The sequence below is a fragment of the Ranitomeya imitator genome, chromosome 5, assembly GCF_032444005.1.
Source record: "Ranitomeya imitator isolate aRanImi1 chromosome 5, aRanImi1.pri, whole genome shotgun sequence".
Taxonomy (NCBI): domain Eukaryota; kingdom Metazoa; phylum Chordata; class Amphibia; order Anura; family Dendrobatidae; genus Ranitomeya; species Ranitomeya imitator.
In genome coordinates, this window is record NC_091286.1 from 36,823,152 (window position 1) to 36,838,876 (window position 15,725).

General features: G+C 43.3%; 1 protein-coding gene across 3 annotated transcripts in view; it reads right to left on the reverse strand.

Moving 5' to 3' along the window:
* The window catches only part of HHAT (hedgehog acyltransferase), a 312,900-nt gene that overhangs the window by 212,351 nt on the left and 84,824 nt on the right, over nt 1-15,725 (reverse strand). For all 3 annotated transcript variants that reach the window (XM_069768561.1, XM_069768560.1, XM_069768559.1), the window contains one exon: nt 3,774-3,924. In XM_069768561.1, coding sequence (XP_069624662.1) covers nt 3,774-3,924 — 151 coding nt within the window. The remainder of the gene's footprint in view (nt 1-3,773; nt 3,925-15,725) is intronic.

Below are 15,725 nucleotides of genomic sequence, written 5' to 3' on the forward strand. Positions count from 1 at the left end.
ACCCTGTTAAAGTTCAGGCCATTTACGATTGGACTCAGCCGACATCTGTGAAGAGCTTGCAGAAGTTCCTGGGTTTTGCTAATTTTTATCGTCACTTCATCGCTAATTTTTCCAGTATTGCTAAACCGTTGACTGATTTGACCAAGAAAGGTGCTGATGTGGTCAATTGGTCCCCTGCGGCTGCAGAGGCTTTTCAGGAGTTGAAGCGACGTTTTGCTTCTGCCCCTGTGTTGTGCCAGCCAGATGTTTCGCTCCCTTTTCAGGTTGAGGTTGATGCTTCTGAAATTGGAGCAGGGGCTGTTTTGTCGCAAAGAAGTTCTGATGGCTCGGTGATGAAACCCTGTGCCTTCTTTTCTAGAAAATTCTCGCCTGCTGAGCGCAATTATGATGTGGGCAATTGGGAGTTGTTGGCCATGAAGTGGGCATTCGAGGAGTGGCGACATTGGCTTGAAGGAGCTAAACATCGCGTGGTGGTCTTGACGGATCATAAGAATTTAACTTATCTCGAGTCTGCCAAACGGTTGAATCCTAGACAGGCTCGATGGTCGCTCTTTTTCTCCCATTTTGGTTTTGTGGTTTCATACCTTCCGGGATCTAAGAATGTGAAGGCTGACGCCCTGTCAAGGAGTTTTGTGCCTGACTCTCCGGGTGTTCCGGAGCCGGCGGGTATTCTTAAAGAGGGGGTAATTTTGTCTGCCATTTCCCCTGATTTGCGGCGTATGCTGCAAAAGTTTCAGGCTGATAGACCTGACCGTTGTCCTACGGAGAAACTGTTTGTCCCTGATAGATGGACTAGTAGAGTTATCTCTGAGATTCATTGTTCAGTGTTGGCTGGTCATCCTGGAATCTTTGGTACCAGAGATTTGGTGGCTAGATCCTTTTGGTGGCCTTCTTTGTCACGGGATGTGCGTTCTTTTGTGCAGTCCTGTGGGACTTGTGCTCGGGCTAAGCCCTGCTGTTCTCGTGCCAGTGGGTTGCTTTTGCCCTTGCCGATTCCGAAGAGACCCTGGACGCATATTTCCATGGATTTTATTTCAGATCTCCCTGTTTCTCAAAGGATGTCGGTCATTTGGGTGGTTTGTGATCGCTTCTCTATGATGGTCCATTTGGTACCCTTATCTAAATTGCCTTCCTCCTCTGATTTGGTGCCATTGTTTTTCCAGCATGTGGTTCGTTTGCATGGCATTCCAGAGAATATCGTCTCGGACAGAGGTTCCCAGTTTGTTTCGAGGTTTTGGCGGTCCTTTTGCGCTAAGATGGGCATTGATTTGTCTTTTTCTTCGGCTTTCCATCCTCAGACTAATGGCCAAACCGAACGAACTAATCAGACTTTGGAGACATATCTGAGATGCTTTGTTTCTGCTGATCAGGATGATTGGGTGTCCTTCTTGCCTTTGGCTGAGTTCGCCCTCAATAATCGGGCCAGCTCGGCTACTTTAGTTTCTCCTTTTTTCTGTAATTCTGGTTTCCATCCTCGTTTCTCTTCAGGGCAGGTTGAGCCTTCGGACTGTCCTGGTGTTGATGCGGTGGTGGACAGGTTGCAGCGGATTTGGACTCATGTGGTGGACAATTTGACATTGTCCCAGGAGAAGGCTCAACGTTTCGCTAACCGCCGGCGTTGTGTTGGTCCCCGACTTCGTGTTGGGGATTTGGTTTGGTTGTCATCTCGTCACGTTCCTATGAAGGTTTCCTCTCCTAAGTTTAAGCCTCGTTTCATTGGGCCTTATAAGATTTCTGAAGTTCTTAATCCTGTGTCATTTCGTTTGGACCTTCCAGCTTCTTTTGCCATCCATAATGTGTTCCATAGGTCGTTGTTGCGGAGATACGTGGCTCCTGTGGTTCCCTCCGTTGATCCCCCTGCCCCGGTGTTGGTTGGGGGGGGAGTTGGAGTATGTGGTGGAGAAGATTTTGGATTCTCGTGTTTCAAGACGGAAACTTCAGTACCTGGTCAAGTGGAAGGGTTATGGTCAGGAAGATAATTCCTGGGCTTTTGCCTCTGATGTTCATGCTGCCGATCTAGTTCGTGCCTTTCATTTGGCTCATCCTGATCGGCCTGGGGGCTCTGGTGAGGGTTCGGTGACCCCTCCTCAAGGGGGGGTACTGTTGTGAATTCTGTTGTCGAGCTCCCTCCTGTGGTCGTGAATGGTACTTCGGCGAGTTCTGTCTATGGGCTCCCTCTGGTGGCTATGAGTGAAGCTGCGGCTTCTGAGGTTCCTTACACAGGTGACGTGGTTTATCCTTTGGTTGGCTGCTCTATTTAACTCCTCTCAGATCGTTACTCCATGCCAGCTGTCAATGTTTTTGCATTTGTTCAGTTCGCTCCTGGATCTCTCTGGTGACCTGCCTTCTCCTGCAGAAGCTAAGTTCCTGATAGTCATTATTTGTTCACTGTTTTCTTGTCCAGTTGGTTATTATGATTTTGTCTTGCTAGCTGGAAGCTCTGGGATGCAGAGTGGTCCCTCCGCACCGTGAGTCGGTGCGGAGGTCTTTTGCACACTCTGCGTGGTCTTTTGTAGGTTTTTGTGCTGATCGCAAAGTCACCTTTCCTATCCTCTGTCTATTTAGTAAGTCTGGCCTCCCTTTGCTGAAACTTGTTTTCATTTCTTCGTTTGTGACTTTCATCTTTACTCACAGTCACAGTCAATATATGTGGGGGGCTTCCTTTACCTTTGGGGAATTTCTCTGAGGCAAGGTAGGCTTTATTTTCTATCTCTAGGGCTAGATAGTTCTTAGGCTGTGACGAGGCGCCTAGGTCTGGTCAGGAGCGCTCCACGGCTATTTCTAGTGTGTGTGATAGGATTAGGGCTTGCGGTCAGCAGAGTTCCCACATCCCAGAGCTTGTCCTGTATGAGGTTTAACTATCAGGTCATTCCAGGTGCTCCTAACCACCAGGTCATAACAAATAACCTTGGGACATTCTCATTACTGTAGTTTAGTTCCTAGACCATAACATGAGTAGGCGAGGACGCAGCAAGATTAATACAAGGAATGAGAGCAGGAAGAGGGAATGATTTACAGTCACTGGTTAAGGATGGGAAACAGGTTGAGCCTTTCTTCGGTCATTCTCATAGAGTGAGAGTGACCAGAGAATTTCCCCATTCTGATGTCTTTTTCTTTTAGTTCGCCGCTTAGTTACATGCAGAAAAATCGTTAAAAAAATGCTTAAAAAACTGTTTCTAACGTAAAACCACTTTGCTCTTCATATGGTAGGTCTTTTAAACTCTTTTTTTATCCCCCCCATTTGGGTTTTTAAAAAGGCATGGTTGAAAAAAAAGAAAGAACATTTCACTTCTTTGAAGCCACTTCTGATGGAAAACGCGCCAAACTAAGCACCGACCAATCAAAAGGCTAAAAAAAAAAACACACTTCAAGAAAGTTAAAAAAAAACCTCTTCTAAAAACTCTCTGCAGTCCCTAAAGAAGTTTCTAATAGAAAACCTGTAGTTTTGACCGCATCGTGTTTTCATGATAAAATGTGAAATATTAATACCATCCATGAATATTTAAAAAAAAAAAAAAAAATTTTCACAACTTTACTTAAATTTGGTCAGAAATGACAAAACAATTTAACCAGAGATCTAAAAACTTTCCGAGAAGTTGTAAAAGTTTTGGCAGATGCTCACATTAGAAAATGCTGAGACAACACCAATCGCCCCAATGTTCTCCCGTTACAATAAGATTGCCAGCTCAGCAGACAAGGCTTTTATTTCACCTCCTGTACGAAGATTATGTAATACTCTGTTACACTGAAGGAGAATGACAAAAGACACTGACCTCCAAATACCGGAGAAGCTGTACATAGTGCTGACACAGCGTGGCAATGCCGGGGCGCTCAAGCCATCCAACTGTACAAGAAGCGCCGGAAAGCCGTAGAGGACCAAATACTTCACATAAAAAAACAGAACTTGTGCCAAGGCGAGACCACCTAGAAGGCAAAACAAAGACCACATACAATATAAAGGAATAGGACATGGTGCAGGACACATCTTCAGTCTTTCCACCTCAGATGCCTGATCTTAATTCTTAGAATTAGTCCTCAGTGGTTGAAGACTCTCATTTCTAAATATTTTTCTATCCACTGGCTAACACGGTACCAAGATATATATCTTTCCTGATTTTAATACAGAATTTTCAGAAATGTATAATCTATCTTTATGTTCTTTTTACTATTGTACATTCATGACCTGTAAGTTATTTTACACTAGCTTGACACTATTTTCAGACACGTGTTTCTGGGTGTTTGCACCTCATCAGTGCAAAGCACGAGGTCTGATTTGGCTGGGTGAGAAGCCGCTGACAGGTGGTGTAAGGGGAAACATTTCTATTAGATCACCTGTCGGCGGCTTCTCAACCAGCCAAATCAGACCTCATGCTTTGCACTGATCAGGTGCAAACACCCAGAAACATGTGTCTGAAAATAGAATATAGACGATGGCAGTGAACTGGTCAGCACCTGCGTCTCACCAGCTCTGGTGATAAGCTGCTGTAGGTACTGAGATAACCCTTTCACTGCCATCATCAGTACTCCAAATTATTACATTCTGTTATCAATGCAGCTAAATATATTGGGCAAAAACAGGAGTTTGGAAACCATTACATGCATTTTTTTTTACAGAAATAAAGACAAATCCCCTAATAAAGATGCAATTTTCTTGGCACTTTTCAAAAGAATATAGAAAATTGGGTGGAATAAAGTGAGAAGGGACAGGGGTGTATTAAAGTGAGTTTATTAAAACTTACAAGTAAACAGTATATAAATACATATATATACTGTATTATAAATACATAAAGAGGCTCACTAATAAGTGTATCTGGAATATAAACCTAAGGACACCAAGACAATTCACTAAATTATTCCAAAAGATTCATAGATCAGGAACAAAAAGGAGGAGTTGAGTTTTGACTCGGATACATGTTACGATTTCAATAGAAAACGGCCGCCACACACGTAGACTGACAATAGGCGCCGGTGGTTCTTTCTCAAGGGAAATTACACTTTTCTATCCTTGCGCGCGCCACAATGAGGCTCATTTCAAGGGATGGAAAATAACATTCTAAGCAGCCATGACTTTACAAACACCAACAATAAAGTGCGAGACTGTGACTGCCGAGCGAGTCGCTAACACGGCATTATGGAAGCAATCATCCGCCTTCCCGGCTAATATTCATCTCCGTCAGCCACGATCTGCGCGGAGCTCCCTGTAAAATGCCATTAGGATGGCCGATTTGTGTTTCTCGCAACGTATCAGATGCCGAACATTTTATTATTTTCTCATAGTAATGAAGCAGGACAGGAGGGGGAAAAAAAAAATCACAAAAAATAGACGACTGTTTGTATTTCATTACCATATAGATCGATATTCAGGATACATATTCAGACCGCAAAAATGGCTCCTTACAGTAGTCTCCGTCAGCGATTTCATCAACTATGAGGACATAATACAGCGAGCTGTAAACTCTGCATATTATGATTATTGGGGGAAAATAGGAAGATCTTCCTTTATTTCCCTTTCTCTGCCTGCACACTTTATGTGAATATTCAGAAACCTCCTCCGTTCTGCAATGATATTTCTGGAAGTACCGTATGTGGTAAGGTTATAGACAGCAAAGTGATGGCTGCCGCTGCACTCCCTTTTTGTGTCTGTGAGACTGCAGGCTATAAACGAGGAGAGGAAGCAAAAGTAAGAACATTAATGACTGGTGCTGTGCACATTTCTATGGGACGTCCTCACCTAGAGAAAGTTTAGGGTTTACCTTCTAAACCTCCTGGGGAATCAGTATAACTGTAGCACATTTCAGGTCGGGTTCACGGTTCAGACCTTCGAAATACGTTACCAAGCTTGGATGGTTGGGCATCATGAAACCCCATCAAATGAAGAGCCTGCCCCCAAAAAGGTCCCATACATATAAAATTTAGCGAAATGTGATGGTTACACTGACTACCGGATGTGTATGGAGACATCCTAAATTACAAATGCTGCAGAATTTTTCAGCGCAGAAATTGACTTGAAATGTGGAGTGGAAAGGGAGTCTGTACGCCCAAACTGATAGTATAATCTTAGTATGATCTAAGGATTACTGTCACTCTGGGAGTAAGGGGAAGATGTACATGGAAACCCTGGTGATAGGGAGAAGGGAGCGGCATGACCTGCTAATATAAATGCAAGTCAGATCCCTGCACTCCCTATCGTCCCTAGATGGGTTCTTCCCCCCGTGAGCAATCACGTGCCTAAGCCCTCGTTGGCCCTGAAGTTACCCTGTCTAGCGTGTAGGCCAGTGACACTAATCACACTACTACAATAAGACAACACGAGGGAGGTACGACAGTACAGTGGGAAAACGCACAACAAATAGCACTCCTCGGCTTCTCCAAAAGGAAACTTCACTGCTGCAACAGGAAAGGACTCCTCAGCTTATCCAGAGCCAGGATCCTTCAAAGAGGTCAGTATAGAAGATCTATAACCGGCAAGGAATGAAGCTAGCAGTGGGTTTATATAGTGGGAGGGAGTGATCACAGCTGAAGCCTCAAGCTACAAGTTCACAGACAGAAGAGAAAGGGTCCTTAACCCTTTCAGCGCCGAATTAAAGTAAATCCACTCAAATTCAGGGGGAACGATAAACAGATCTTAAAAAAGGACCTGCAATCTATTAAACATTGTGACCTTCTTTGTCATCCCAGATCCTCCTCCAGGAGTCAAATCAAGACATGACACACCAGTGACAATAACCTTGTAAGAAATATTGCATCCTCCACCCCTTCCCCCCTCACACATATCATTTTTTTTTCATAGATGAAACCCTCCCCATAGTTTTTTTTTTCAGTGTGCTGAGCCCATTTGGGTCTATGTGCCAGTGTGAAAAAATTCTCAGCTTCTCCTACCCATCAAACAGTAAAACATGGTCAGCACATAGAGGACATACGTGTACTATTTGTCACTGTCCATTGACTTGCATTGGAGAGTTTGATCTTGAACATGGATTCATTCATCTAACTCCCTCTCCTTTTCAGACCACGGCATGGTAAATTTGCTGGGTGGGACTAGTTAAAAATAAAAAATCTGGACATTCGGCATGCACAATATAGCCGTACTATTCTCGCGGAGCAATAAAGGGGTACGGTTTGATTTTTGCTATTTAGATTGTCACTGAATACTTTGATCATTAGGATTTAGACAGGGTTGTCCACCTGGATGTTTCTGCCTCCACATCTGCTGTGTTTTCACATTTTCAAAGTGTTCAATTTCCCTGCAGCGCCACCACAGGTGAAATGAAGCATTACACAGAGACCATTATTATGAAAGGCTGCCAGAGTAATGCCGGACAGGACAATTCCTCAGAACGATTGATGCTCTTCAAATCAATCACCACTTTGTCCAAGAGTTATGGATCATGCACAGAAGACCCCACCGAAGTAATAACCCTATAAGCTTACACAGAATGGGTTTTCTAAACAATGCATAGTTTATATCACTCTTACATGCCCCTGTCTTGAAAGGATCCTGTTCTTGGCCGATAGTGACTTTGATATGATCCTTGATTGAACTGATGGATCCACGAGCAAAATGGATGAACTATGAAGAGTAAATATGAGCAGTTATTCTGAGACTATTGCAATGCGCGTACCCTCAATTCCCCATTTAATGACATATGATACTATGACATATGATACTACTGTATGCCGCATATTGCACAAGTTACCGGAATTGCCTTATTTCCAACAGCCCATCAAAGGGAGTCATTAAAGGGGTAATTTCGATTGCATAATTTTTTTTTTTAAATGACAAATTCCGCAATTTTCTAATATATTTTATTCTGTATCAATTCTTCATAGTTTTCAAGCTGTCACTAGGTACCTGTGTTGTGTACGGTCAGCGGGTACAAGTCTGTGCTGGTGATGTGATAAGACATAAAGTTGCACAGATGTTTCCATAATTCCATCACGAGAATAGGAGCTGATCTGCAGTTCTCGGCAGCAGCTGCTACTCCTCGAATGGAGCTCCATTCTACATATACATCCGGCATAGAGCAACAGATCAGTCGATGTGCCGGATGTCTGACCACAGTCGATCTGATACTGATGACCTATCCTTAGGATATTAGAGGCCTGGACAATCTTAGAGGATATTATATCATTGCGAACCTTTTAAAAAAATATTTAGTTTCCTTCCCTTTTTAAATTATACTACCACAAAAAACATTAAAAAAAATATTGCAAGACTTACCCTCTGAATTTCCATATTTTCTGCCCAGTCCCTCCTCCTTTCTCATTGTCTTGTGTGTGCCTGTAAGCCCCCTTCACACGTCCATTTTGTAAGGGCCGCAAATGTGGACACGCACACCCAATATATTCAATGGTGCTGCCCAGAAGGCAGGTGAAAAAACCCGCAGACGCGTCAGTTTTTTTTGCGTAGCAGAGATGAAATGCGTGCCGCATATTGATGACATCTGTGTGTCATCAGCGTGACACGTATCGGCGCCTGGGAAGAAGCAGTACAGTTTGTGCTGTTTCCAGGCACCGGCTGCTGAAGGCAGCTCTCATCATTGTCAAATGGTCTTCCTGAGATCATCATGACCAGACGATAACGATGGTTTTATTCAGCAGCAGCTGTGCACATCATGTGCAACATAAAGAATTAAATAAAAAAATTGGAGTGGGCTCTTGCAGAATTTTGATAAGCAGCAGAGGGAAAGCCCACAGCTGGGGGCTGCTGTTAATAATCTGGGAAAAGTGACAATATCCCATCAATTCTCAGGCTATTAATAACAGCTCACAGCTGTTTGCTTAGCCTTTACTGGCGAGTTTACAGGGGGACCCCAGAAAAAAATGACGTAGTGTCCCCCTATAAAATGAAACCAGCAAAGGCTAAACAGACAGCTGTGGACTGATATTAAAAGCCTGGGAAGGGGCCATGGATATGGTCCTTTCTCCCAGGCTTCCAACATCAGCACCCAGCCACACCAGAAAGATGCGTCAAATCTGGTCACTGAAGCTGCGGTTCCCAAGGGCAGTTCATTGTGAGCGGCCTGATGAACTGCGGTGATCTCAATGAGCGCACCGCTAGCACCATGAGAACTTTAGATACAATAAAGAGAGCCGGCGCCTGGGATCCATGCGAACTGTACTTCTTCCCAGGTATCGATACATCTCACATGGACACACCAACGGCACATGGATGAGCTTTTGGTGAGTTTTTAATGTTGCGGATTTTCTGCACCCATTAAGTGATATTGGTTACTTGCACTTTTTTTCCAAAATAGGCAGCGTAAAAAAAACTCACCAAAAACTGATTGTGGGAACGTAGCCTAAACTGCAGCGGTACACCGACCAGACCATGTTCGGTTATTCGTCTTATTCTCCCACTTCATCCATGTTCTGCTCATTCGGCAGTTGATAAAATATTTGGCCCTCTCAAGTTTAGAGGAATTGGCAAAATATAATAGGATTTTAGGGCGAACTTTATTTCCAGCGTCGTCCTGCAGCGAGGATTATTATTTAACAGTTTAATGCTGTCTATTTCCATTGTATGAAGTTGGATTTTACACAGGGCTTAATGGGTCTGTCTGGCAGTGGAGATAAAAATGGAAACCGAAAATATTTTCACAAATTCGGCACATAGGAGGAGGCTGCCCTGATATTAAAGCTGTAGGGAAACATAGCAATTATGTATATACATGGCATTCATATGCTTTTTTTTATTTTTACTATGCCCCTCTGTATAGGAAAGTGCAGTATACTAGATATCAATATTCAGCTGGCCCATTCTGAGCCATAAGGACACAGTGGGGATATGGGGGACTATGGGCATTGTTGGGGAATACTCCAAATATACACCTCTGCTAAAGCCTAAAACAAGATGTGAACATAGCCTAAGAAGCCCGAAATACCAGAGGGGGTTACAACTGGACACAAACTTTGCAGGTTACATCACAAAGTTTGAGCTACAGAGGTTACAGAGGTTCCTGTCAAGCTGAAACCTTAACTTTGCAGGTTACATCACAAAGTTTGAGCTACAGAGGTTACAGAGGTTCCTGTCAAGCTGAAACCCTAGTGTCCAAGAAGGCACAATGGCCCCAATGTAGGATTAGGAAAGCAGCTCGATTTCTGTGTTGGAACCAACATTTTATTGAACCTTCCATATCCAAGGGAGGGATATTGAAATCGGCAAATCAACAAAACATTTGATCACAAAACGATCAAGCGCAATATAACATATTTTGTACTGACAGACCACCCCTTTAAAATAGTTTCCTATAAGGAGAAAATCCCTTTAAACAGGACCTGTAATTATAAATCATTTTTGCACCTGGTGTAAATGCCGCTGTTCTTCTGAATCCGGCGATGTTTTTTTCTTGTTCCTGCGCCTCTCCGTTCCCAAGATACGGCCTCTTCGTCACAGTATGGAAATCTAGTCTTTATAGCCAAGAGGGTGTTTTAATGTGGACCACGCCCAGTTGGATAAAAAAGACTAATTTTATATACAAGGAAGAGGGGGCCATATCTCGGGAATGGAGAATCACAGAAATAAAAGAAAAACATCGCCGGATTCAGGAAAACAGCGACATTTACACCAGGTAAAAAGAAAACAAATCACATAATAATGGTAAGAAACAGGATTTGTAGACTAAATTATAGAAATGAAAAAGTAACGACGGCACGCGCCATTTACTGTATACAAGCTAAAGACTTTCCGACAACACAACCTGTCTAATATTCTCTGGAAGTGAAGGCTTTCAGGCGGCCGCTAAGAAGTAAATCTTTCCTTACACAGACTTGGATCACAGACGGAATATTCTGGCTGCACATTTTTTACGCTCTGAAAATGCAGAGCTGACCGATACAATAAATCCACAGAAGCAGAACGACACAATGGGGTATATATGTAACTGGCTGCTGCCATCTCATGGACGAGCACGAAATGGAAAACAGAGTATAGAGCAAAAAATAAAAAAAGATCTTGATATTTTTTCTTTTCCTTCAAAAGATATGATTGGGTCAAAATAAACAAAGTGTCACATTACAGGGGTGGTCCACAACTCGGACAACCCCTTCTCAATCCGCATGTTTACGCCTAGCAAAATGATAAAACTTTATCTCACCTCAGGTGCCGCTGCGCTAAAATTATGCAACTTTTGGGGTTCTCGCGCCATTTTTGACCCAACTCTGACAAAGTGGGCAGAGATGGGGCAGGATGGGGACATGGTGACCACCGCTTGTCAGATTCATGGCGAGCGGCAGCATTTGTTCCAAAAAGGACTCCAGCGTGGACTGGAGAAGGATTTGTGGCGGGGCACACTCAGGTGAACGCCTCCTCGTATGGCGAGGAACACATCTCGTCATCACGACCAGTGTCAGCAACAACGGTCTTGATGTATAAGGTCCATAATGTACGGAGCAGGACCAGCACGGCTCCGAAGGCTGTGGAATGGCTCGGTTCCCATTCACTTCAATAGGAGCACAGATGTAGTTGGTGAGGCCTGGCTCTAAGTGTTCGATTTCCCTGCAGCGCTACTAGAGGAGAAAATAAGCATTACACACGGCCCATTCACATTAATGGGTTGTGTGTGTGATACAGGCCGGGACAGGTCCTACAGAGCGAGTGACAATCTTGGTAGCTACTCTCCATTTTGGCCCAAAGATAAAGATCCTATCGGAGGACCCCCTTCTGTTAAATCAGAATTCCCTAATAAGGGTGTATTAAAATGGGTTGTCTAAACTTGTCAACCCCTTTAACAAACTCAATCCTGAAGTGAGATTTCACATCTAAATCAGTTCATCCATAGAGGAAGCTTTACGGGTAAGTAAGTCTCATAATCGACGACTATAGCACAAGGCCAAAAGATCTGAGCTGCTGTGTGAATCCATAGACAAGGATTGTAATACGCAAAATCCATAGCGTCACTTGATTAGGGACCAAATCTCATAATTAATGAAGAAAAATAAGAGTTTGTGGTCAAGTGATTTATTACTAAATATTATAAAGCCACAGAACCCGATACAGTTGTGTCCCATTAAGAAAACTGTACATAGTTTCAGAACATGGTAGAGAAGAACACACCACTAACATTTACTTGGATACCAATACCACTGAAGGTTTTTTGCTTATTAAAAAGAAGGAATCAATTTCCTATGCTCAGTTATCTAACAGACCAGGTTTGCAAACCCTATAATAACTCTAATGTAGAATTTACAACACAACCAGTACAATGAACATGATGTGAACTAAAACTAAAAGGTTGGAATTTGCTTCAATCATTTGAGTACCGAGGGACAAAACTACATTGCAAAAGTGATATCACAGCTCACCTTCTCCCCTCCTTACAATGACTGATAACACCTCTATATACAGTAGATAACAGGATCCACCATTCACAATAGGTGATATCACAGCTCACCTCCTCCTGTACAATGACTGATAACACCTCTATATACAGTAGATAACAGGATCCACCATTCACAATAGGTGATATCCCAGCTTACCTCCTCCTGTACAATGAATGATAACACCTCTATATACAGTAGATAACAGGATCCACCATTCACAATAGGTGATGTCACAGCTCACCTCCTCCTCCTGTACAATGACTGATAACACCTCTATACACAGTAGATAACACAGGATCCACCATTCACAATAGATGATGTCACACCTCACCTCCTCCTCCTGTACAATGACTGATAACACCTCTATATACAGTAGATAACACAGGATCCAACATTCACAATAGGTGATGTCACAGCTCACCTCCTCCTGTTCAATGACTGATAACACCTCTATATACAGTAGATAACACAGGATCCACCATTCACAATAGGTGATGTCACAGCTCACCTCCTCCTCTTGTATAATGACTGATAACACCTCTATATACAGTAGATAACACAGGAGCCACCATTCACTATAGGTGATGTCACAGCTCACCTCCTCCTCCTGTACAATGACTGATAACATGTCTATATACAGTAGCCAAGTATATCTTCTATACAAACATATAGGGACTGAGTCAGTCTGTTGCTGTTAGGCTATGTTCACACGTTCCTGATTTCCCTGCTGTTTTTTCTGCACTAAAAACCGCAGCTCTTGGCAGAAAACGCAGGTGTGTTTTTTGGTGCGTTTTTGGTGCGTTTTTTGGTGCGGTTTTTTATGCGGTTTTTAGTGCGTTTTTTATGCAGTTTTCTCTGCAGATTGTCTGTGTATTTGCTAGGAAGTTTTTTTGTTAGGAAGTAAGGGTTAAAATGGCTGAAAATACCCTAACCCTACCCCTACCCCTAACCCTAACCCTACCCCTAACCCTACCCCTAACCCTAACCCTAGTTCTAACTGTAGTGGGGGGAAAAAAATAAATTCTTTATTTTATTATTGTTACTACCTATGGGGGTGATAAAGGGGGGGGGTCATTTACTTTTTTTTTATTTTGATCACTGTGAGGTTATCACAGTGATCAAAATATGCCTGGAACGAATCTGCCGGCCGGCAGATTCGGCGGGCGCACTGCGCATGCGCCCGCCATTTTGGAAGATGGCGGCGCCCAGGGAGAAGACGGACGGACGGACACCGGGAGGCCCGGTAAGTATAAGGGGGGAGATGAGGGCACGGGGGGGGCGTCGGAGCATGGGGGGGTGGCATCGGAGCACGGGGGGGTGGGATTGGAGCAGGGGGGGACAGCCACACTCCGCCCACGCACTTCCTGCTGCAGCGGTTTCTGCACCACAAACCGCAGAAAACCCGCAGATATTTTTTTCGTCTGCGGGTTTAACTGTGGGTTTAAACTCACAATGGAGGTCTATGGGTGCAGAACCGCTGCAGTTCCGCACAAAGAAGTGACATGGTCCTTCTTTTTTACCGCAGCAATTCAGCGCGGCTTTTTTAGTGAATTTCCGCAATGTGGGCACAGCGGTTCCTGTTTTCCATAGGGTAACATTGTACTGTACCCTGCATGGAAAACAGCTGCGGACCCGCAGCGGCAAGTAAAAAACGCATTGTGTGAACATGGCCTTACTGTCCATGTGGCTCAAAGAGAAAGAAAACAGAGTCTCTTTGAAACCTAGCAATCAATATTGACACTTTAAAGGGCCTTGCCACATCTCTTAGGATATAAAGCCAACCCAAAATCCTTTTTAAAATAAAAAAACCTCTGTTTGTAGACAGCTGTTTCAAGGTTCTTGCCCCTCATCAGTGCAAAGTAGGAGCATGGACAGCACTAGAGACCCTGTTCAAAGCTATTTTTCTACCTTTTCTCCAAGGAGCATTGTACGGCGAATAAGACTCCCTGCATTAGCTGTGCATTCTGCTTGAGGAGAAACTTTACTCCTTACACCCTCCATCGAAGATCTCTCACTCAATCAACCAGTCTCTTCCATTGCGATGATGAATGGTAAGAACCCTGAAACAGCTTTCTGCAAAAGGAGTTATTTTCCTTTTGGACAACATTCTGGTCTGGCTTTAAATCCGGAGTCATGTAGCAAAGTTCTTTATGGAGTCAATATTGACTTCCAGGATTTCCACCTCCAATAGGGGGCACTAGAGTACATCTTTCTCTTCCTCCGTGAACAGTATATTTGGATGACACAGCATGGAAACACTGACGTTCTGTAAAAAGAAAGAACTTACAACCTTATACATATTTTTGCTTTGAGTTTACAACTTTCATAAAGATCCGAACCCCAAGGAATTCCTTAATGTAATCCCAATTCACCCAAAAAGGCTAAAACATTAATTACTGGGACATGAAATGCCAGCGATTCATCTCCTCGCCAGCGCTTTACTCGTGTAATTCACAGCATTAATCAATGCTGCAGATTTTTGCTAGAAATGTCAGGCCGGTTCTTTTCGCTCTTCAGCCAATGGCTCTTGATGGAGTATTCGTGTAACTCATCAGTGCAGACACATTACTTTCCCAAGATGAAATAATCAGCGGCTTCTTTGGTTATTAATTTTAGAGGACTTTGCTGAGTAGAGAAATGTAAGAGTTCAGTCCTTGGCACGGGCCAACGGCGCACCAAAGCACCCTCATCTGCATATGACATAAAAGTAGACCTTTCTGCACCTAAAACAATAAAATTCATTCTGCCAGTCTGGATTTTTATAGGTGTCATTCCCTTACTGCAATGTTTCAGAAGTTTCCATTTGCTTTTTGGGGGGTGACAGTCGACCCTTTTAAAATGCTAATTTCAGGATTATACAACTGTCATGATATTTTTTGGTTTCATAGTAAGTACACAAATATCATCAGGTCCAAGATATATCCTTTTAAAAAAATACGTACAGAGTTTGAATTGTTAAAATCTTATGACGATTTGTCAAAGTAAAAACTTTTCAGTTTTATTAATTAAAAAAACAATTGTGGCAATATACGATATATATATTGCTGGCATAAACTTTACTTTTTTGGGAACTGATAGCGCTGCCAAATGCCAAAAGGTTTATGATTTTCCCCGCTGCCATCCCTAGGACTCTGACAATAGTACCGGTAGTGCTACGACATCCTGGTGTCATGACGTCTATTGGGACCTGACTGTTGTGAGTTCTGTTTTTGGGCTCCCTCTGGTGGTTACTGATGGTACTGGGTGACTTGTCTTTCCTGGGTTTCTGGGTTCCACCTGTTCCATCAGCATATGGGAGTTTCCTATTTAACCTGGCTTTGCTGGCATTTCCTCGCCGGTTATCAATGTATCCAGTGTGTCTTGTTACCTCTGCTCCCTGCTCCTAGAACCTTCTGGACAAGCTA